At 34.7% G+C, this 24336-nt stretch overlaps 1 protein-coding gene across 1 annotated transcript in view; it reads right to left on the minus strand.

Annotated features, from left to right (window-relative positions):
- arhgap27 (Rho GTPase activating protein 27) overlaps positions 1-21242 on the minus strand; it is a 44545-nt gene extending 23303 nt beyond the window's left edge. The window contains exons 1-2 of the mRNA XM_051124594.1: positions 20852-21242; positions 16953-17853 (exon numbers count right to left, since the gene is read on the minus strand). Of these exons, the coding sequence (XP_050980551.1) occupies positions 16953-17762 (810 nt within the window). The 5' untranslated portion in view covers positions 17763-17853; positions 20852-21242. The remainder of the gene's footprint in view (positions 1-16952; positions 17854-20851) is intronic.
- Positions 21243-24336: the final 3094 nt, after the last annotated feature.

Consider the following 24336-nt stretch of genomic DNA (forward strand, 5'->3'; position numbering starts at 1 on the left):
CTGACGTCAACACGATTTTCATTCTCAACCAAAATGCAACGTCTGTCCGACATCATGTCCAACGTCAACCTGGCGTTATATAGACGTCCAGTGCCTGCTGGGTATATCTTGCAATTCTGAGAAAAAAGTATGAATTATGACTTTATATCTTGCAGTTGTGAGTTTATATCTTCCAATTCTGAGAAAAACAGTCAGAATTGTGAGAAAAATGTCAGAATTATGAGATATAAACTTGTAATTGTGAGATAAAAGTCAGAATTGCATGTTTTTATCTCATTTATTTTCAAACGAGTTTAATTCTGACTTTATTTCTCGCAATTGTGAGTTTATTTCTTGCAATTCTGAGAAAAAAAAGTATGAATTATGACTTTAAATCTTGCAATTCTGACCTTATAACTTGCAATTACGAGTTTATATCTCACAGTTCTGAACAAAACAGTCAGAATTATGAGAAAAATGTCAGAATTGTGAAATATAAACTCGTAATTGTGAGAAAAAAGTCAGAATTACACGTTTTTATCTCGTTTATTTTCAAATGAGTTTAATTCTGACTTTATTTCTCACAATTGTGAGTTTATATCTCGAAATTGTGAGAAAAAAGGTACAAATTATGACTTTATATCTTGCTATTCTGACCTTATAACTTGCAATTACGAGTTTATATCTTACAATTCTGAGAAAAACAGTCAGAATTGTGAGAAAAAAGTCAGAATTATGAGATATAAACTCGTAATTGTGAGAAAAAAGTCAGAATTGGACGTTTTTATCTCATTTATTTTCAAACGAGTTTAATTCTGACTTTATTTCCTGCAATTGTGAGTTTATATCTTGCAATACTGAGAAAAACAATCAGAATTGTGAGATATAAACTCGTAATTATGAGGAAAATGTTTTAAAAAAATGTTGTAAAAAGTTTTTATCTTGTTTATTTTCAAACAAGTTTAATTCTACTTTAGCCTTTATCTAGCAATTTTTAGAAAAAAGTAAGAATTGTGACTTTATATCACATAATGCAGACTTTATAACTTGCAATCTGAAAAAAATCTGAATTGCATGTTTTTATCTCATAATTTTGACTTTATTTCTTGCAATTGTGTTTATATCACACAAGTCTGAGAAAAAAAGTAAGAATTGTGACTTTTTTTGCAATTCTGACTTTATAACTCACAACTGCGAGTTTATGTGACAATTCTGAGAAAAAAAGTCAAAATTGTGAGATAAAAAGTTGCAATAACATTTTTTTTAATCACTGGTGGAAACTGGCTTCCATACAAAAGTAAGGGTAAGTAAAATAAAAAAAAAAATAATAAAAAAATAAATAAATTCTCTTCTGATACTGAACTTTCTCTTCATCAAAGAATCCTGGAAAAAAAAGTATCAGTTTCCACAAAAATATTAATCAGTAGCAAAAACTCTTTCCAACATTAGTAATAATAAGAGCCATTATTAATAATTGAGCACCAATAATTGCTGCTTGTAATTAAGCACCAAATCAGCATATTAGAATGATTTGGATTCAATCAATTCCCAATTGTCCACTTTCAACTGATTGACCTTGATAGTCTGGATCTTCATTCACTTTCACTACATGCAAAAAGGCCAGTACATTCTTTAACATTTCTAATAACATAAGGTTGAGCAAATGAAGCCGGAATTTCCATTTGTGCCTGAACTATCAGGCACAAATGGCACAAATTAAAACACTTTAAAGCAAAGGGAGCGATGAAATCCCCAGCCTTAAATGTATGCCATCCTTTTGTGAGATAAATTTAGATGATCTGAATGCGCTGGCCAACAGAGACAGCCACACAACCTGTATAAGTCATTGTACAAGTAGGCTAACTGAGGGAAAAAGAAAAAGCAGCAGTGGATGTTTAGAGAGAAACCTATAAAGCAGGAACTGGCATTGTTAGACAGCATGCAGTTCATCACACTATGGAAGCTGGGAACGATGCAGACCGAGCAATTAAACAAACGCTTCCTTTTTCCAATCAGAACTGCAGAGATGCGAAAGGTCAACCTCTTCCAGCTGCTCTGTTTTACAGAGTTCTTCAGAGCTGGACAACTTTACTGTGATAAACACTTGACCCTGATGATGTTTAACAAGTGCACTTGAGATATCTATGACGGGGAGTGTCTCAACAGGAAGAGACCACATCCTAACTGAGAACAACACAACTGAAGCACATTTACACGCAAAATCCACACTACCCGCTGATTTTAATGCACACATAAGCGTTACATATTGAACAGTCAACCCAATTCATTACTTTTTCAACATCGAAGTGAGCATTCCGTGCCCAGGAACCAAGTTTTAAAGAGTTGTGGACGTACCTGCGTGTTCAGAGAGAGAGGCATTGCGCTTTTTGGTCGGTGGTTGATCCGAACCTTAGCGTAAAAATCCACCATGTTTGGTTTAGATCAGTCAGTACAGCTGATCAGAAAAAGTCAAACTTAAGTTATCCAGTAGCGAGCATCATGGTGAACAAGCTGACCCTGAGTCGCACGCACACGCGCTCTCACGCACACTCATGCAACCACATACACCCTCTGCGTCTGCAGCCGATGTTGCCACTAATGAACATCTGCCTTAAAGCGCGACTCTGCTAGAGAGAAAGGGGGAGGGTGCAAATAAATAGAACAGACGGATGGAGAGAGACAGAGGCAGGTTTGACTGTACTATGATAAATACATGAAGATGCAGAGACAACGGGTCAAAACAGAAGTGTTGACACTGGGAAGGTGTGTGATTGTTTGATTTCAGGTCACTTTGTGAACATAAGAACCTTATACTCTCAAGTCTGAATTGTCTAAGTTCCTCTATTTCCTCATCGAAACAGAACCTGCACTAGTCAAAGTCACTGACTTGAGCACATTTCCTCAATTTCCTCCAAATTACACCGTTTGACCGTAACCCTTTTGACAGCCAAAAAAAGCTTGCTTGCTCAATAAACAATGCAGGATTGCTCAGAGGTCAGTCTTTTATAACCTAAAGTGAACATGAATTCATAACTGACCTTGGTTATTTTCTTAAAACATGTTCCTGGTCTTATTCATGCATGTTATTTAAAAAAAAAATAAAGTGTTTATCTTTCTTCAAAATGTAGTAACTTGAAACAAATTTCCTTCCTCAATGACTTCACTTAGGGCGCATGAGCGACTATGTTTCCAAAAATTATAAAAAATTATACTCAGCTGTTTTTTGAGCAGCAAATCAGAATATTACAATGATTTCTGAAGGATCATATGACTGGAGTAATGATGCCAAAAAATCAGCTTTGAAATCACAGAAATAAATTACATTTTAAAATATATTCAGATAGAAAACAGTTATTTTAAATAGTAAAAATAAGCAGTGAGCAGAAGAGACTTCTTTAAAAACCATTAAAAATCTTACTGTTCAAAAACTTTTCACTGGTAGAATACATTACGAGTTCATAGTTATAAAAGAAATTGTTTAACATAATTTGTTCTTGCAAAAAAAAAAAAAAAAAAAAAAAAAAATATATATATATATATATAGGCATAATTCTTGACATATATATATATATATATACATTCATATTAAGATCTTCGAATTGATTTTTCAAGACAGTATCTTAAGATACTTTTATAGTTTTCATAAATATATATATATTTTTTTCAGCTTTTATTTTTAGATATTTTAATTTTTCATGTTAATTTTTATTTTTATTTAGCTTTAGCCATTTTTGGTCCATTTTTGTTATATTTATCTTTTAATATGTCTATATAGTTTGTTACTCATTTTCAGTTTTAGTTATTTTAGCTAGTATTTACAGTAACAATTTTTATGTTTTTTATTTATCTATAATAATTCTGATCTGAGCTGACAAATGTTAACATCTATTATGAAATTTATGTACAATTACTGGAGAATCAGAGAACCAGAGAAGCAGGTTTTTGAAACACAGAATGAAATGGAAATAGAAACAGATCTTTGCTACCATATTGTAATGTACATTAGAGTGTAACTATAGATCTATAACATGCATTAACAACAGAGGATGAATTTTCATTTCATGCCAACTTTAACATTAAAAGTCCACGGAAGTGCTTTGAAACATGCACCGTTAATTTGTACCAATAGTGCTTCGTATATCACAGCTTGGGCCAGAGCCCTTAATTTTAGCAAAGCCGCATATGACAGCTACAATCTCATTCATATTGCTATAAAATATACCATTCTGTGTGGAATTCTAATGGGACCGATATGTTTTGTGGTCTGCGCCAACTTGTGCATTTTATCCGCTCCATGCTATTGTTTCTCCAGATCGGAGCGGACACAGCGCAACTTCCTTTGCCCCCCTTGGAAAGCATATTTACACTGTCTGAATCGTTCCTTATCCCCAATAGTGCACTACGTCCCATTCACTGTACAGAAAATACTACTTCTGTAAACAAGTAACCAATTTCGGCTGCAACTTCAGCATGTATAGGGGGCGGCGCTTCGGATTCAAGAGAGCATTTGATTTTACAAAAAGTTTGATGAGAAGCTGAAGTGCATGGTGACGTCATCAAAATCGTTGATCCATATTGGCAGGAGTTACACACTAAGTTTTGAATGCTTTTATCTTGTAAATGCAAATTTCGTCATCGTTTTTGGAGCACACTAGCTTATAGAAAACCTTAAGGCTAACATATTTATATTAAAAGCCAAAAAACTTCAATTCTGATATTATGGGGACTTTTGAAAGATTAAAGTGTAACTCAACACAAATACACAAGCCTTGGAAAGCTGCGAAATGATGTGTATTTTTAATGCCATGATGTGGTATCATGATAGAATTAAGAGGACAAGGGCCACTGTGTTGAGCTGTGACATCTGATCAACATTTCAACTGTGAATGTTTAGCAATGTACAAAGCAGGAAATATATTTAGGATACGCAGGGGGGGAATTACTCAACTGTTGTACATCAAAGCAGTCTGAAAAGGCAGCACAACAGCTGGTAACTTCTTCCTTGTCTGAAATCCAGTCTTTGCAAATTTTAAATAACTCTGTTTTTCCCTGTCTGTGGTCGAGAAGACAGAGATCCTAAAGTTAGGATATCACACCTATGATCAACCTCTTTTTCCTCCTTCTAATGATCGACAAAGTTAAGCGACAAAGACCAGGTACATAGAGTTCCTGGAACAAGCCTGAAGTAAAAATGAACGAGCCTGTATTAGGGATTACTATTCACAAGAAGTTTTGTTATTCAAATCTTTAACATGGCAGCCTAAAGCTATATGACCTGGATACTACCAAGTCGGGCTAAATAAAAACACAGAAAACGCAGATATAGATGAACATCTCCTCTTGAACTTTCATTTTGAACTCCACTCCAAAAATGAGCAGGAACGACATGAGTTAATGTGTAACGCAATGTCCTGAACTATTCATAGCACGCTGCAATTTCATTTTTTACCCTGAGGGAATCTTTGCACTTGATTGACAGCGGCTAAGAGTTTCTCTCCTTAAGCATCAATGGTATGAAATCCATCATGATTTAGTGCTCAGGCCATACAGTGGAATGTGAACAACAGTCTAGTCCTTAAGTTCTTTGCACTAGTTGTTTGGAAACACACACGCACACTCTTTCTCAGGCGTTGAACCACCCATGAGATTACCATAGATAATACACGCACTTAAAGTCAGGGTGTAGACAAAACTAGAAGCAATAGGTATGTTTTCATTATTTAAGTCTCAGTCTGAATGCCTTGTTGCACTTCTGGTCACATGATTTATCAGAAAAAAGGAAAAGAATATTTACATGTCACAAAACGTGTAAGGAGGAAGGCGCAACACGACGATGAAATGGAATGTAAAGTCTTTAATATAATCCACACAGGTAAATCCACAGGGGGAGACAGGAACACACGTATACATCGACGAGACCGGACACAAAGCATAGAACTCAAACAACTTATAAAGGGTGGCTAATGATAGACAGACAGATGCTCGTGATTAACTAATAACGACAATAACAAGGACAGAAACAGGAACAACCATATATGGACACACAAAGGAAAAACCAATACAAATCGTCCAGGGGTGTGACAACATAACTGTCCTTTGTGCATTTCTATGCGGTTCATAATTTGCAAACCGATTATGCCATGTGTGTCATTTAAAAAAAAAAAAAAACTATGTCGCACTGTGAAAACCTGTCTCTTTTTGTTTGAGCATCCCAATCAGCAGATACAGCCAATCATTTAACCAGTGGTGTAAGTTTGGGAGCGGGACTCTCTGTTAGTTTGGCCACTGGAAGACAGGGGGAGTGGTCTGGAAACCTATATGGACACAGTCATTACAGCAATGACTGCATATAGAAAAATGATATGATACTCTCTGTGTAATTATGGTCATTTATGACTAATGGTTTCTATGCGTCTCTTTATGCATAGCAGTAAAGGAAAACATTTGTCTTACTAAGTCAGCCTAACCTAAATGCTGCCTTCACATACATCAGAATAATCATAAACACAAGCTTCCTAGTTGGAAATTTGCCATGAACGGCCTCTCAAGTTGTTTTTACAACTGGTAAACTCAAGTTGGGCCATAAACTTTGCATGACTGTTGTGGTAATGACTGTTCATTTTTATTCATTTTTCCACCACATTTATATATATAAACAACCATTTGACGCATATTGCATTTCACACAGTGAAAATAGCAGTTATTTGACAAAAATTAATGGAATTGTCAACAAGCTGACTATAATAATGTGAATGTTTATAAAAAGCGCCTGTAATGTTTATATGGGCGCTTGTCATGTTTATATGGGATACTATATTTTACTGAAATCTGTTGAATAGTCACTCTCAGAAAAAGGTACTAATTTAGGTACACTTCAAGGTATTAATATGTATCTTTAAGGTATATATATTAATTTTTAGGGATAAATAAGGTAGAAAAGTATAACTTTTTGCCTCAGTGACAGCTTTTGCACCTCTTTTTCTGAATATGTTTGACTAAATACAGTTGAAGACAAAAGTTTACAAACACCTTACAGAATCTGGAAAATGTTTATTAGTTTACCAAAATAAGAGGGATCAAATGCATGTTATTTTTTATTTAGTACTGACCTGAATAAGATGAGATATTTCACATAAAAGACTTTTACATATAGTCCACCAGAGAAAATAATAGCTGAATTTATAAAAATGACCCAATTCAAAAATGTACACACACTTGATTCTTAACCTGATGTTTTTTTGTTTAGTGATAGTTGTGCATGAATCCCTTGTTTGCCAGTTAAACTGCCCAGCGTTCTTCAGAAAAATCCTTTAGGTCCCACAAATTTTGTGGTTTTTCAGCATTTGTGTGTATTTGAACCCTTTCCAACAATGACTGTATGATTTTATGCTTTTTGAATTTGAAGATCAGGGTAAATTTCACTTATTTCGTCCTCTGAAAGGATTCAAATACACAAAAATGCTGAAAACCCACAGATTTTGTGGGACCTAAAGGATTTTTCTGAAGAACAGCGGGCAGTTTAACTGTTCAGGACAAACAAGGGACTCATGAACAACTATCGCTAAACAAAAAAACATCACTGTGGATCATTCAAGTAACAACAGAGTATAAGAATCAAGTGTATGTAAACTTTTGAACAAGGTCATTTTTATAAATTGACAACTATTATTTTCTCTTGTGGACTATATGTAAACATCATCTTATTCAGGTCAGTACTAAATAAAAAAATAATATGCATTTTGCATGATCCCTTTTATTTTGGTAAAATAATTAACATTTTGCAGGTTCTGCAAGGTGTATGTAAACTTTTGACTTCAACTGTATCTTTAATACATTTTTGGCTTTAATAAGATTTCCCCAAATATTAGGAAAGAATGAACCTGGTGTCCTCTTTGAGTTCTCTTCTATCTGATAACAAACCACTTGAATGCAACAAACTACGACTAGTACGAAATTTCCAAAAGCATCTGATTTCCATATAAATAATGTAACCGTAGCCATTATGTAGAAAATAATATACCATCTATTGGCCTCATTTGTACATTTTGCAACTATATATTTGGAAATGCAAGAGTCGTTCAGACACATTTTATATCAAACGCCATCTGATTCTGAATAACACTGAGAGGATGGGCGGAGTGCAGGAGTGCATCAGCACTGTTAGATACAAACATCACTTCTGTCTAACATACCGATAGCCAAGGAATTTACAGCTATAATGAATTCAGAAAGAAGTGATTGTAGGGAGCACAGAGAGGACAGCATGCTGCTGATTACTTAACCAAATTACTTATCAACCAATGAAATTGAGGCTGCAGAATCAGCCGCTTGAACTCCTACTGCTCTTTTCACACACACACACACACACACACACACACATTTTTACAGAGGGGCCATTCAGGGGACCTAGCAGCTCCCCCTCTGTTACATCACCAATCATGGCCTGGAATCCTGGATTACCTCATTGAAATCTAAAAGTCTGAGAGCTTATAGCACACTGCAGCCATTATCTGCCCGTCATCACTCAGGTACCTTTTCTTCCCCTTCTCTCAAATGTGCACATTTACATACTGTGGCAAAGGCAGCTACCTTAAAATAGACTGCTGCAGCATTCAAACTCAACATGATTAAAAACTCATCACCACATTTCTAGATTGTTGTGATGACTGACTATGCCCTTGTGCTCTGGGTGGTTTCTACTAGGGTTATTGATAGGTCTGCATGATATTTTGGTCCCTCTTTCAAGGCAAGTTTTTCTTAGCCTGTCTTTTTGTCGGTCTAGACAAGAACTTTAAGCACACACGGCAGCATGGCCATACTAAAAATATGTTATATCTTAAGTTGATGTTTCACATCCTTTTCTAAGAAGTGTGGAAAACAGTCTTACACTATGAGTAAGGAAACAGCAAGTTTAACACTTAGCCTTCCAACGGTCTCACTTGACTGACCAATTAATCTCCAGTTATCATTCTAGGCCTATATAATTCACAGGGAAGCCAATTAAACATGACTGACTTTTTAAATCACCTCATATTTCCTGACAATCAAGGTTTTCAAACCTCACTGGCTCTTGTGTGATGACATCGTGACATTTAGTCACAGTCAGTTCATACAAGAGTTGATCAATGTTTTCAGTTTAATTTGAGAATGAATAACTTTGGATTACTTACTTCTTTCCTGAAACTCTAATGCTTCCTGAAATCCCATTGCATAGAAAAAAAAAAAAAAAAAAACATCTGAAAGATTCTTCATTTTTGGAGTGGATTTAACACTCCAAAAGCTAAAACGGAAACTTCCCCTATTCACACCTGGAATCCAACAAAATGTACAGACACGTCCAGTGCAAAAGAGAACCGAGAACTTGAGTGCTGCTTTCAATCTACCAGCTGAGGAAGTTTAGGCATGTTTTTAACCTTTTGAAACTACTTTCCATTAGCAGTGAAACTGATATAATATAATATAATATAATATAATCTTCGCCCCTGCCTAGGCTCCAACATCCTGCGACCCTATAAGTGGTTTGATGAACAAATAATATAAGGTTTTCCCCTTGTTTAATCAACCTTTTGGCATCTAAACAGATCTGTGGTCTGACAAATTCATTTTAATAGTACAAATTAGAGGTCGACCAATTATTGGCGCTGAAATTAAGCATGTTTATGGTCATTGGTATCGGTCATTTTCAAAACAATTAAATAATTTAAAAGCATTTAAAAGAAGCTTTTGTCAGAGCCCTTGTTATTCTTAATTTTGATTAATTTCATTAATTAATTTTCATTTTTACACCAGACATACAGTACCAATCAAAAGGTTTGGAACAGCGCATTTATTTGATTAAAAGTACAGCAAAAACAGTAAAATTTTGTAAAATGTAATTTATTTCTGTGATTTCAAAGCTGAATTTTTAGCATCATTACTCCAGTCACATGATCCTTCAGAAATTATTCTAATATTCTGATTTGCTGCTCAACAAAAACATTTATTATTATTATTATTATTATTATTATTATTATTATTATTATTATGTGGAAAACAGCTGAGTAGAATTTTTTCTACCTAAAAAAATCCTGAAAAAAAATTTACTCAACTGCAAAAGAACAGCAACTGGAACTGAACAGCAAATCAGCATATTAGAATGATTCCTGAAGGATCATGTGACAATGAAGACTGAAGTAATAATGCTAAAAATTAATCTTTGATCACAGGAATAAATTATACTTTAAAATATATTCAAATAGAAAACAGTTATTTTAAATAGTAAAACTATTTCAAAATTTTACTGTTTTTGCTGTACTTTGGATCAAAAAAACGCAGGCTTGGGGAGCAGAAGAGACTTCTTTAAAAACATTAAAAATCTTACTGTTCAAAAACTTTTGACTGGTAGCATATAATATATTGGTTCAAAATATTGGAAAAAATATTAGTCTACTTGATCTGAAATAATTGGTATCCGCATCGGCCCTGACAATATATAAATACAACATTTAATCTCTCAAAAAGAAACTATAAAAAATAAACAATAATTACAGATAAATAAAACCGCTTAAAATAGTTTTCAATGGAGTATACCATGATGACACACTGCAAGACAGTGCTGACACAGCTTGAATTTTCATGGCAGCTGCCCAATTATAGCATGCAGACCATCCAACAAGCAAGTTCTTTTCCTGCGACCGTCAAAACAAACTGGTGGAAGAAGAACTTCCCATATTTTGTTGAATGGAGAAAGGCAGAAAGTTAAGATCGGCCATGCTGAAAGGAGCTGGAAAGGCAACAAATAACTCAAAACTCTGATTTATTTGTCTAGAATGAACCAATGTTGATCCAATTACTTAGATACTGGAGGAGGAGAATAACTGAACATTAGTAAATGTCGTGGAAATTTGCATCAGCGTACCACTATGCTAAAATTAAACTCCCCACCTATAAAGTGCTGTCCTAATTATTAAACGAAGCGCAAAGGCATTAATGAGCACATTAGCACAAAGCAACAGCCACAAAGATAAAAAACTGTAAAAAAAACAAAAACCCACTACAGGCGGTGACTTTTTGCACTGCTGAAATTGTGTCATTTTATAACACCTTGAAAATGTTGTAATTGCACAAGTATTACAGTTGCAAAGCGCTGACAAAAATGTAGTTTGCACACGGTTTTAAGATTGCGATTGCTTTGCACAGTTTGAACAGAGCTTTTGCAATGATTAAGTGGATAGACAAGCAGTAACTTAGTCTTTATATGCCTGCCAAATATTTGCACTTGGATTCATTTACAATAGTAGTAGCACTACCAGCACTCGACTGGGCACAAACTTGCATCCTAAACTACTCCACCTATGCTGCTCACACTCACGCGTGACGCTCCAGTCGTGCACATGCACTAGGATCCGGGGTCTTCCAGTGCACAGCGCTGTGTGAGATGCATTAGCATAAGCTGACCTACATATCCGGGACTGCACACCAGCGCTACGCATTGTGCCCGTCGAACTGAATGGCACCTCAGCCATGCCACTGCTGAAACCACCATCTCTATGGAAACCAGAACTTTACTGGCAGGCCTCCAGAGTTTTTTGTGCTATCCCACCAATCTAAAACCCACAGAGAAGACCAGCACACACTTGCAGACCTGATGAAATGTACACTGCTAGGACAAATGCAAAGAAAATGACATTTAATGCACAATTATCTTAGTAGCAACATGGAAGGCTCTTGGGTCTGTGATGACATTTGTGTTTGCATATCACGCTCTGACTAACCACTAATTTCAAAGAGCGATGTTAATACCTAGCCAAAGTACTAAAAATAGTGTGGTGGTACAATGTTACAGTGATGTATCAGATCAGGGTCAAAAATGAATAAGGATGTCTAAATAAAAAAGTGAAAGCTCTTAAAAAACGTACTTCAAAATTCGTAGAAATTATAATCTGTTTTCAAAGTGGTGTAACTAATAAATCAAGAATACTAAAATACATTAATTTTAACCTACTATTATTATTATTATTATTTTATAAAATTAAAACATTTTCAAACACATGGGCTACACACACAAATGCATGTACACTGCCAGTCAAAAGTTTTTGAACAGTAAGATTTTAATGTTTTTTTAAAGTCACCAAGCTTGCGTTTATTTGATCCGAAGTACAGCAAAACAGTAAAATTTTGAAATATTTTTACTATTTAAAATAACTGTTTTCTATCTGAATATATTTTAAAATGTAATTTATTCTTGTGATTTCAAAGCTGAATTTTTAGCATCATTACTCCAGTCACATGATCCTTCAGAAATCATTCTAATATTCTGATTTGCTGCTAAAAAAAAATATTATTGGTATTATGTTGAAAACAGCTGAGTGGATTTTTTTCATGTTTCTTTGATGAATAGAAAGTTCAGAAGAACAGCATTTATCTGAAATAGAAATCTTTTGTAACATTATAAATGTCTTCATCATCACTTCTGATCAATTTAAAACATTCTTGCTAAATAAAAGTATTATTTTCTATAATTTCTTTCCCGCAAAAATTATACTGACTCCAAGTTTTTGAATGGTATAGTGTATAATGTTACAAAAGCTTTTTATTTCAGATAAATGGTGATCTCTGGATCATTCTATTAATCAAAGAATCCTGAAAAAATTTACTCAACTGTTTTAAAAATTGATCATAATAATAATAAAAAGAAATTTCTTTTGAACAGCAAATCAGCATATTAGAATAATTTCTGAAGGATCATGTAAAATTCAGCTGTGATCACAGGAATAAATTACTTTTTAAAATACATTCAAATAAAAAGCAGTTATTTTAAATAGTATTCAGATCAAATAAGTGCAGGTTTGGAGAGCAGAATAGAATTTTACTGTTCATAAACTTTTGACCGATAGTGTATTTACTCCTTTATTACTTTTCATTCCTACAATCTCAAGTTTTTTGGGGAGTTTTAAGAACTCCAATCTGTCTTTAATCCTAAATATTAAAATTACTTTTAATTCAGAAATTAACATAATAGAACATAACAGAAAACATAACAGAAGTGTTGTATTCAAGTTGAATGCATTTTAATTTTAAACCTGGTCGTGCTGGCTGATGTGACCGTGATACCATTACTTTTATGCATTTAAATTATGTAAGCAGAAATCGCGTTTTATCCAGTTTTATCCACTCAGTTCTGTCAGATTGCTCATCGCATCTCTCCCAACAGGAAGCGCGGGATTATTTTGTCGTACCTTACAGCAGGTGTTTGCACAGGTGAAACTTTTCCGTCTCCAAACGCTTAGATTACAAAAGCCAAACGATATTCCAACCGGCAGTAAACCGCTATTTTTAATCCAGCGTTTTTAATGCTACCTTGCTTTAATCGTCCCTCCGCAGGGAAACAGGTGCGTCTGTGGGAGTGGTTGCAAACGCCTGGTACTGTACCTCCCTACAGTGCCACTCACACTCACTAGGGCACTCGGCAGCAACTCACCTAACCTGTTGTGCTCTTCATTTGCCTGGTAGTATGGTTGAAAACCCCTTCCCCCATACACAGTCAAATTAGCAGGTTTATATTTAGATCCACGCAGCTTGTTTTGCTCCTCTCAGAACATACCGAGGTAAGACTAATAAAAGTTTTCATACGCACCGTATAGAGCGTCTTCAGACCGGTGTGGTGGATAAAACGGATGGAGAAGCCGGTTCTGTACCGGTGAGGGGCAGCGGCCGTACACACAAACAGACAAGCAAACCATTGACATGCAGATCACTTGGCAGGGAGCTCCACAAATGGAGTCTGAGCGGGGGTTTGATCAGGGTCGAAACGTCGCTAATAAATGTACATTCTCTTCAAACTTAGAAATAGAATATGGGAATACGTTTAGTCCACATTAGAAAGCGAATTATTAGAGAACTAGATGAGTAAAGTTTGAGAACAAACTTTAAGTTGGCTTGAGAAAGCCTAGCCTGAAAGTTTGAAGCAGTTGTAAAAGTATGAAAGCAGCTAGCATGATTTAACACATTGCTTACATGATTTAACATGTTGTTAACATGTGATTAGCTTGTTGCTTGTATTTTTATAGGCTGATTACAATGTTGTTAGCATGATTAGCATGTTGTTAGCATAATTAGCAAATTACTAGAATGTTCTTAGCATGATTAGCATGTTGATAGCATGTTTCTAACATGGTAACAAGTTACTAGCTTGTTGTTAACATGTTTCTAGCATGATTAGCACATTAGTAGCATGTTGTTAACATGATTGGCATGTTGCTAGCATGACTAGCATGTTACTAGCATGTTGCTAGCATGATTAGCAAGTTACTAGCATGTTGCTAACATGTTTCTAACATGTTTCTAACATGGTTAGCCTGTTACTAGCATGTTGCTAGCACGATTAGCATTATACTAGCATGTTGTTAGCATGTTTCTAACATGGTTATCATACTGCTAGCATGATTAGCAAGTTACTAACATGTTGCTAGCATGATTAGCATGTTACTAGCATGTTGTTAGCATGTAACTACCACGTTGCTAGCATGATTACCAAGTTACTAGCATGTTATTAATCGTCCCTGATTAGCATGTTACTAGCACGCCGCTAACATTTTTCAATCAAGATTAGCATGTTACTAGCATGTTGCTAGCATGATTAGCAAGTTACTAGCATGTTGCTAACATATTTCTAACATGGTTAACCTGTTACTAACATGTTGCTAGCACGATTAGCATTATACTAGCATGTTGTTAGCATGTTTCTAACATGGTTGTCATGCTGCTAACATGATTAGCAAGTTACTAACATGTTGCTAGCATGATTAGCATGTTACTAGCATGTTGTTAGCATGTAACTAGCACGTTGCTAGCATGATTACCACGTTACTAGCATGTTGTTAACATGATTAGCATGTTACTAGCATGTTGTTAACATGTAACTAGCACGTTGCTAGCATGATTACCAAGTTACTAGCATGTTGTTAACATGATTAGCATGTTACTAGCATGTTGCTAGTATGATTAGCAAGTTACTAGCATGTTGCTAGCATGTTGTGAGGATGTTGCAAACATGTTTCTAACATGGTTAGCCTGTTACTAGCATGTTGCTAGCACGATTAGCATTATACTAGCATGTTGTTAGCATGTTTCTAACATGGTTATCATGTTGCTAGCATGATTAGAAAGTTACTACCATTACCAAGTTACTAGCATGTTATTAGCATGATTAGCATGTTACTAGCACGTCGCTAGCATTTTTCCATCAAGATTAGCATGTTACGAGCATGTTGCTAGCATGATTAGCATGTTGCTAACACGATTAGCATGATACTAACATGTTTCTAACATGATTAGCATGTTACTAACATTTTTCTAACATGATTAGCATGTTGCTAACATGATTAGCATGTTACTAGCATGTTGCTAGCATGATTTAGATAGCTAGATAGATTAGAAATATTAGAGTGGAAGCTTAAATGAGTCTAAATTGATTAGAAATAGTACATAGAAGGGAAGCTTGATTGAGCCTCAAGGGATTCTGGGAGTTTAGATTTGAATTTTGTCAGTTGGAGTTTGAAGAGTGTTGGCTCATTTGAACATTCCGTCAATGTAAGTCTATGGGATTTTTGGTGGGTTTGAAAGTCTGGTTTACGAAAACCGTAAGCCGGATCAGTCTGAAAAGATACAGCACACCGAGTCAGACGGGTCTGAAGGTCTGGGCCGAGTTTGGTGGTTCTAGCTTGAAAGCTCTAGGAGGAGGTAGATACCGAAATTTGGCTCAGAAGAAGAAGAAGAATAATATTCTTAAATAGTAGATCAGTAAGTTGGCTTTCTCAAGACAACTTAATGAGGATTGTTTGACTCCTAACGGTTTGACTGTTCAGTTTACACCTGACCAGTAAGAACAGCTTTAAGTTTTCATATTAAATGAGCAAAGTTTCAAACGTCGTTTTTTCAGTTACCACACAACACTACTTTGAGGATGTAACCATAGCAACAGTTCGCCCGAGTACGCGGTTAGAGGACTTTACACAATATTGTGGCTTGCCACAATAATGCATTTACATACTTTTTGATGTTTACACTGAAGAGGATTAAAACAACAGCTCTTGTACAGATAATACATAACACTGAAATGTGAAAAGGATAATAATATATTTAACTTCTTTTTACCTCCTTACTAGCTTTGATTAAAGTAAACATTGTTTATAGCCTATACAGCATAAAGTTTATTATTTTTAAATCCATCAATTATTGATGCTGCCACTTCTACACCATCTTTAAGGAATGCCAAAGTTCTAAACTGACAATTATAGCTATGTTATCAGTTTGATCACAATTTATTCATTCTTGTTATTTATAATTATTATATTTTCTTTGTTTCTTTTTTGGACACATGAGACAACTTCCCTGTAGTTTTGTTTTTGTAGGCTCTGATGCTAATTTGTAGACAGCGCCCCCGTGTGGTTTAGAAAAGCAGCTAAATTATTAAATCCATAAATTTTTATTAATGAATAGGCTATAGCTTACCATTTGTGACCCTGGACCACAAAACCAGTTATAAGTAGCACGGGTGCATTTGTAGCAATAGCCAACAATACATTGTATTAAGTAAAGATCATGTTCCATTAAGATATTTTATAAATTTCCTACCGTAAATATATCAAAACGTGCATTTTGATTAGTAATATGCATTGCTAAGATCTTCATTTGGACAACTTTAAAGGGCATTTTCTCAATATTTAGAATTTTTGCACCCTCAGATTCAAGATTTTCAAATAGTTGTATCTCAGACAACAGACAATTGTCCTGTCCTAACATCTTAGCTTATTTATTCAGCTTTGAGATTATGTATAAATCTCAATTTCAAAAGACTGACCCTTATGACTGGTTTTGTGGTCCAGGGTCACATTTGTGAAGAGAGAACATTGCTCAGTGTTGTTATAAAAATACTTGGAGAATAGAAACTAAATAGCTGTGTAACTTTACTTTGCACATGAAGTGTTACTTACCATATTCTTATGTGGTGTGAGAGTGTTTACAGTCATGTTATCTTGGGCTTTTGAGGATTCTGGTTCTTGCAACGTATCCAAACTTTCATACACATTTATGTCTTTATTCATGGGGTTCCAGATGTCACCCCAGCCTGCTCTATTGAGCATCTGAATATCTTGATCCAGGGCCTTCGAGTCCACCCGAGGCTTTTCCGTTGCATTTACGGTTGATTTTATCTCCAGTTCTGAGGATTGAGGTATGTTGACTGTGTGTTCAGGTGGCAGTATGACAGACGGTGGTGTTTCCCCATTAGTTGGAGAAGAAGTTTTGGAAGACTTATCTGGAACTGTGTCATAGATGTGAAGTTCAGGCACAGGACCGGCCTCTGCTTCAGTCTTTATGGGATCTGGATCCAAACCCTTTAGTTCAAAGAATTCCTTTGGAATAATATATGTTGATATTCTATGACCGTCTTTTTCCGTGTCTCGTTTTATAGAGGCAGGGACTCGAAGCGTGACCTCCGCGGGCTCGATGATGGCGGGAAGTCGAACAGGAGCCGTCTCTGACTTGGACTTGAAGGATTCACTTCCACTGAACTCTTCCGGAGGGTCCAGTGGAGGTTGGTTGTTCTCAGGTGGGAGTTCGGTCACATAATTAGCTGGGATGAAAAAAGGCTTGTCGGTTTCATCCCGCCGGACGTGCCACCATGTTTCATTGGTCTTGGCTACTAGGATGTAGTGCTCGTTGGGTTTGATGGACACCTCTCTGCCATCTCTAGCAATGTATGTGTACTCATAATTCACCAGAACCTGCTGTGAAAGTGACATAGTGGCCCACTTCTGCGGATCCCAAACCTGTTATGTGGCTGGTGTTCAGTGCAAACAGGAAATCAGGGTTTGTATACAGTCATCGTGAGATCTGAAGATAAAGAAGTGTGAGAGAGAAAAAAAACAATAGGTCATTTGTTTGGAATAACTCCAATCTGTGGTTCAGACAAAATTAAACAAAACGCACAACAAAACAAGACTTGCTTGAAAAAAATAATATTCAATAATACAAAATACAAAACTTGACATAAAAAATCAAATCAGATAAAATCAATTCAATGAAACAAAACGAATAAATGAAATAAATACAAAGTAAAACTTTGCATAAAGACTTACTAGAGACAATAATCCACTCACACACAAATCAAAAACAAAACACAAAGCAGAACTTTATGAACAGACTTACTAGGAACAAGAACATAATACAAAAACAAAACAAAACTTCACATACAGACTTACTAAGGCAAGAATGTCACTTGTAGTGCACAGAATGAAGAAGATACGTGCTCTTTCAGAGTATTTACCCTGAAATCTACTTATTTATATTTACATATAGTTACACTGCCATTCAAAAGTTTTTGAACAGTAAAATTTTTTTAATGTTTTTTTTAAAGAAGTCTATTTTGCTCACCAAGCCTGCATTTATTTGATACAGAAGACAGCAAAAACAAATTTTGAAATATTTTTACTATTTAAAAGAACTGTTTTCTATCTGAATATATTTTAAAATGTAATTTAGTCCTGCGATTTCAAAACTGAATTTTTGGCATCATTACTCCAGTCACACGATCCTTCAGAAATCATTCTAATATTCTGATTTGCTGCTCAACAAACCTATTATTATTATTATTATTATTATTATTATGCTGAAAACAGTCAAGTAGAATTTTTTCAGGATTCTTTGATGAATACAAAGTTAAGAAAAACAGCATTTATTAGAAATAGAATTTTTTTTGTAACATTATAAATGTATTTATCGATCAATTTAAAGCATCCTTGCTAAATAAACAACCCAATAAAAGTATTAATTTCTATAATTTCTTTCCTCCCTTTGATCACAGGAATAAACTATATTTTAAAATATATTCAAATAGAAAGCAGTTATTTGAAACAGTAAACATATTTCACAATATTACTGCTTTTGTTGTATTTTGGATCAAATAAATGCAGGCTTAAGAGAAGAGCAGAAGAGACTTTAAAAAACTTCAAAAACATTCGACTGGTAGCATATATAATAAAATACACTGTTTGTTAAATTACAGATATGACTTTTTAAAGGGGCGAAGGGGTGGGGCAGTCATATTCACAACACAAAATATTTGTGAAACGGAGGAATGCAGACTAACCAGGGGAACCACAGGTGTGTCGGAGAGAAAGAGAGAGATGAGAGAAACCTGTCAGGATTTGTAAAAGCAGACGTCTTCAAAACAGAATATTGTTTTAAGATACTGCCTTCAAGGCAGGTAGTTACATTTTGTTTGTGACTTGTAGTGCAGTGCAAAAGAAAACCTACACTGTTTTTTAAATGAGTGTATTATTTTAAATGAAGATTTGGAAGGTGAGAGTACACTAGTAGCAATCAGATTTGCTAAACACAAAGTGGCAGCTGACTCAACTGCACAACCCCGGCTACAGGAAGTGAGTGTATTTTGCAGAGGAACGCTGCACTAACCCCAAACCTACACAGAAGAAGAGACACAGAAATAGGGGAAACATCAACTGGTAAAACAGGAAAACGCATCATGCTATGTGCAAACTGCAATCTCGGTTTCACTGTGGTTCTTGCAAAATACTAATTACATAATGTATAGAACACATTGTTGGACGTTTTTGTGATGACTGGTTAATTGACTCCTTAGTGTATTAATCATAAAAACTGCCACACCAGCAGCTGCTGCTGCCAAAGACGTGAGCGTGTGTTTTAAGTACAGCCATCAAATGCTGTGCCTTCATGGAATGAACTACAGGCAGTTAACGCCTCTAATGTCAAGAAAAATGTGTCCGAACAACTCGTGATCAGATTTAGGAGTCCTCACTGCATCCAACAACTGGTTTGACATTGTGCAGATGACTGAACAATTAGCAATTGTTTCATATAAAACATACATACATGACTCGCAATATATATATATATATATATATATATATATATATATATGTATATGTATGTATTCAAACAAAACTGGCTCTCAAATGATTATATATTATATATAATATAAATTATATAAAAATATAATAAATACACGAAGAGTATAAATACATCTGACGTATTTCTTTAAAATTAGCATTTCTTTCTGCCTTCTTTGTACTTCTGATTGGGCTGAGGCTGGAATTTAGTGAGTCTGAAGTAAAAGTATTTGATGGATGTATATTATGTGTCAGAAGCATTCACTCAGTATCATTATCTCATTTTTGACCGAGATGGCTTTTAGCCTGTTTTGCATCTGAACTCTTCACATATACTTGTAAATATTTCTTAAATATACACATGAATGTGTTTGTATTTATACGTAATATTTACACACACATATATTAGGCAAACTCAAACTTTTTTGTATGCGATTAATTGCGATTAATCGTTTGACAGCCCTTACGTATATACAGACACACACTCACATATATACACACTATAACTGAGCATATAGAACTGAATAGTTACTGTAGGCCAAAAACACGACATATTAATTCATTTTTAAGTATTTTCATCTTATGCTTAGCTAATATCTTCATCTTTTAAATCATAATTTCTGTTTTGTAACTTTAAAAGCAAAAGCAAAACAACACAGTGACAAATCATATCAAAACAAAACAAGCAAAGTAAAGCAAAATAACACTTAAACTTTGTACGTGGTTGTGAATCAAGTTTTAAAGTACAACTAAATGCTTTCTTTTAGTCATTATAATGCTGGAAGTCTCAATTTGTTACTATTATTATCAGTTCCTGATGTACTTATTATTGCAGGAAGATAGCAACTGTTATGAACAACTGTTGACAGTTGTTCATAACAAACCTATAGTACATGCAAATCTAGACAAAATGCGGCACAGATTGTAAACACACCGATATAAATACAGTCAAATGAATTTACCTTCAGAGAACAGAATAATCCATCAACTCGTTCTTCTTTCAGCTCTGGGAGTAGTTCACTTCAGTAAGAAACGCATCTCTGTCTGTTTCTGGTTTAATCCGGGACGTCTCACCCCCATACTTTAAACATGTAGTGCTGTTCTGTCAGTGTGAGAAAAAAAATGTGCCCAGATTTGTGTTGCTCGACGAGTTTGAGCGAGTGGAAGTGAGCAGGAGGGGTGTGTGAGCGTATAAACATCAGTTCTGAAACGACACGAGCAGGTGAATTACAATAAAACTGCATATTAAACCATCACTGCATTTACAGTCAATAACCAAGCGAAGGAACAATTGTCCAAAGTTGGAAAAACTGAGAAAATGAGGAAGCAGACAATAAAAAAGAGAAACGATGAAGAGAACTTGTCAGCGCCTGTGTTTTTAATCATTGACATGGTAACGCTAACAGAGGCGTGAGTATAAACTTTAGGGCTGTACTTTGCGTGTTTCATTCAAGGCTATTTTGGCTTTATGACTCATGTTTCGAGTCATATTTGGAGTTCGCATACTTCAGACATGGGTGTTGGTGCGAACACTCTGACTTTATGGAAGCTTTTTATGTTCACCTCACTCACAGTCAATGGTGTTATTCTCACGTTGGTTTTCCTTTAGTCTGTCTGTGCTGCGCTGATAACGTGGTCCAGGTCAACAGGAAACGACATGCCCTCTTTTGAATACTGTACGATTTTGAAGTATGGGGTGGGGTTGAGGTAGAATAGGTTATCATTGAGAAAAAGGCATCCACATATTCATGTGGAGGCCAGAAATACAAACTAACAGGCTAATAGATAGCCTATTGTAAGAACAGAAAATGCTGTCAAAAAACCTTCAGAATACAGATACACTGCAAAAAATGCTTTTCTTACTTAGATTTTTTGTCTTGTTTCCAGCCAAAATATCTTAAAATTCTTAAATCAAGAAGCATTTTCTGGACAAGCGAAAATGATTGTCTTGTTTTCAGAAAAAACAAGTCAAAATTAAGTGAGTTTTTGCTCGAAACAAGCAAAATAATCTGCCAGTGGGGTAAGCAAAATAATCTTGTTTTCATCTTGACATAAGATTATTTTGCTTGTTCTAAGCAAAAACTCACTTAAATTTGATGTCTTTTTTCTGAAAGCAAGATAATAATTATTGCTTGTCTAGAAAATCCTTCTTGATTTAAGAATTTTTAGATATTTTGGCTAGAAACAAGACAAAAAATCTAAGAAAAACATTATTTGAAGTGTAGGAATAAAACTGGAAAGTTGTAAGTGTTGCTGAAACTGAGTATTCAGTGTGAGATACTGTGAGATTAAAAAAAAAAAAAAAAGCTGTGGTTTGTTTTCTTTCTTTCTTTTTTATTTTCTGGCAATTTCTCTGAATTTGTTAGATGTAAACTCGGAACTGCAACAAAAAAGTCAGAAAGTCAGTTTATATCTTGTGATTCTGATTTTTGTCCCCTCAAAGTGCAAGAAACAAAGTGAAAAAAAGATAAAAAAAGGCTCAATTACCCTTTTTATTCTCTTGCAAAACAAGAAAAATAATAAACTTAGAAAAGTTGTAAACTCAGGATTGAATTCTGGGTTTATGTCTTGCAATTAATTTTTTTTTTTCTGTCAGAAGTGCAAGAAACAAAGTCTGAGACAAAAAAAAAAAAAAGAGAATTGTGAGATAAATCTCAAATATCCTTTTTTTATTTTCTGGTGGAAACCAGAAAATTCTGGGTTTATATCTTGCAATTCTGATTGCAAGAAACAAAGTCAGAGACAAAAAAAAAGAAAGAACTGTGAGAAAAAAAAGTCAGAAGTGTGAGGTAAAGTCTCAATTATCCTTTTTTTATTTTCTGGCGGAAACAAGAAAAACAGAACTGAAATATGTAAACTTTGAATTGCAAAAAAAAAAAAAAAAAAAAAAAAAGAAAGTCTGAATTCTGGTTTTATATCTTGCAATTCAGATTCCCCCCCTCAGAAATGTGAGAAACAAAGTCTGAGACAAAAAAGGGGAAATGTACGCAAAAAGTCAGAACTGTGAGACAAAAAGTCTCAGTTACCCTTGTTTTATTTTTGTGTTTTATTCTCTGGCGGGAACAACAACAACAACAAAACAGAAATGCAAGTTATAAACTCAGAATTGCAAGAAAAAAGTCTGAATTTTGGCTTTATGTCTTGCAATTCAGATTTACTTGTTTCCTCAGAAGTGCAAGGAACAAAGTCTGAGACAAAATAAAATTAGAGAATTGTGAAGAAAAAAAAAGCCAGACCATTTTTTATTCACTTGCAGAAACAAGAAAAACAGAACTGCAAGTTGTAAACTCAGGATTGCAAGAAAAAAGTCTGGGTTTATATCTTGCCATTTTGATTTTGTTTCCACTCAAAGTGCAAGACAGAAAGTCAGAGACCAAAAAAGAGTGAATTGTGAGATAAAAAGTCTCAATTGGCCTTTTTTTTTTATTCTTGTGGAAACAAGAAAAATAGAATTGCAAGTTGTAAACTCAGGATTGCAAGGAAGAAAAAAAATCAAAATTCTGGGTTTATATCACGCAAGAATCAAAGTTTGAGACAAAAAAGAGAGAATTGAAAAGGAAAAAAAGTCAGAATTGTGAGAAAGTCACAATGACCCTTTTTATTCTCTTGCAGAAACAAGAAAAACAGAAAAACAGATTTTTCTTTCCCTCGGAAATGCAAGAATCAAAGTCAGAGAAAGAAAGAGAATTGTAATTACTCAATTACCCTTGTTTTATTCTCTGGCGGAAACAAGAAGAACAGAATTGCAAATTATAAACTCAGAATTGCAAGAAAAAAAGTCTGAATTTCTGGGTTTATATTTTGCAATTCAGATTTTCTTGTTTCCTCAGAAGTGCAAGGAGCAAAAAAGAGAGAATTGTGAGAAAAAAAAGAGAGAATTGTGAAAAAAAAGTCAGAATTGAGATAAAGTCACAATGTCCTTTTTTATTCTCTTGCGGAAACATGAAAAACAGAATTGCAAGTTGTAAACTCAGGATTGCAAGAAAAAAGTCTGTGTTTATATCTTATATCTTCATTCTGATTTTGTTTCCCCTCAAAGTGCAAGACAGAAAGTCAGAGGAAAAAAAAAAGATAATTGTGAGATAAAAAGTCTCAATTAGCCTTTTTTTTTTTTTTTTTTTTTTTTTTTAAATTTCTCATGGAAACAAGAAAAACAGAATTGCAAGTTATAAACTCAGAATTGCAAGAAAAAAGTGCAAGGAACAAAGTCCGAGACTAAAAAAAAAAAAGCCAGAATTGTGAGATAAAGTCACAATGACCGTTTTTATTCTCTTGCAGAAACAAGAAAAACAGAATTGCAAGTTGTAAACTCAGGATTGCAACAAAGAAAGTCAGAGACAAAAAAAAAAAGAATCGTGAGATAAAAAGGACATCAAGGAGTTTGTTTGGTATATACAGGAGAGGGACAGAAACAAACAGACAGAAAAAGAGTGCCAAGAGGTAAGAA

The sequence above is a fragment of the Labeo rohita genome, chromosome 12, assembly GCF_022985175.1.
Source record: "Labeo rohita strain BAU-BD-2019 chromosome 12, IGBB_LRoh.1.0, whole genome shotgun sequence".
Taxonomy (NCBI): Eukaryota; Metazoa; Chordata; class Actinopteri; order Cypriniformes; family Cyprinidae; genus Labeo; species Labeo rohita.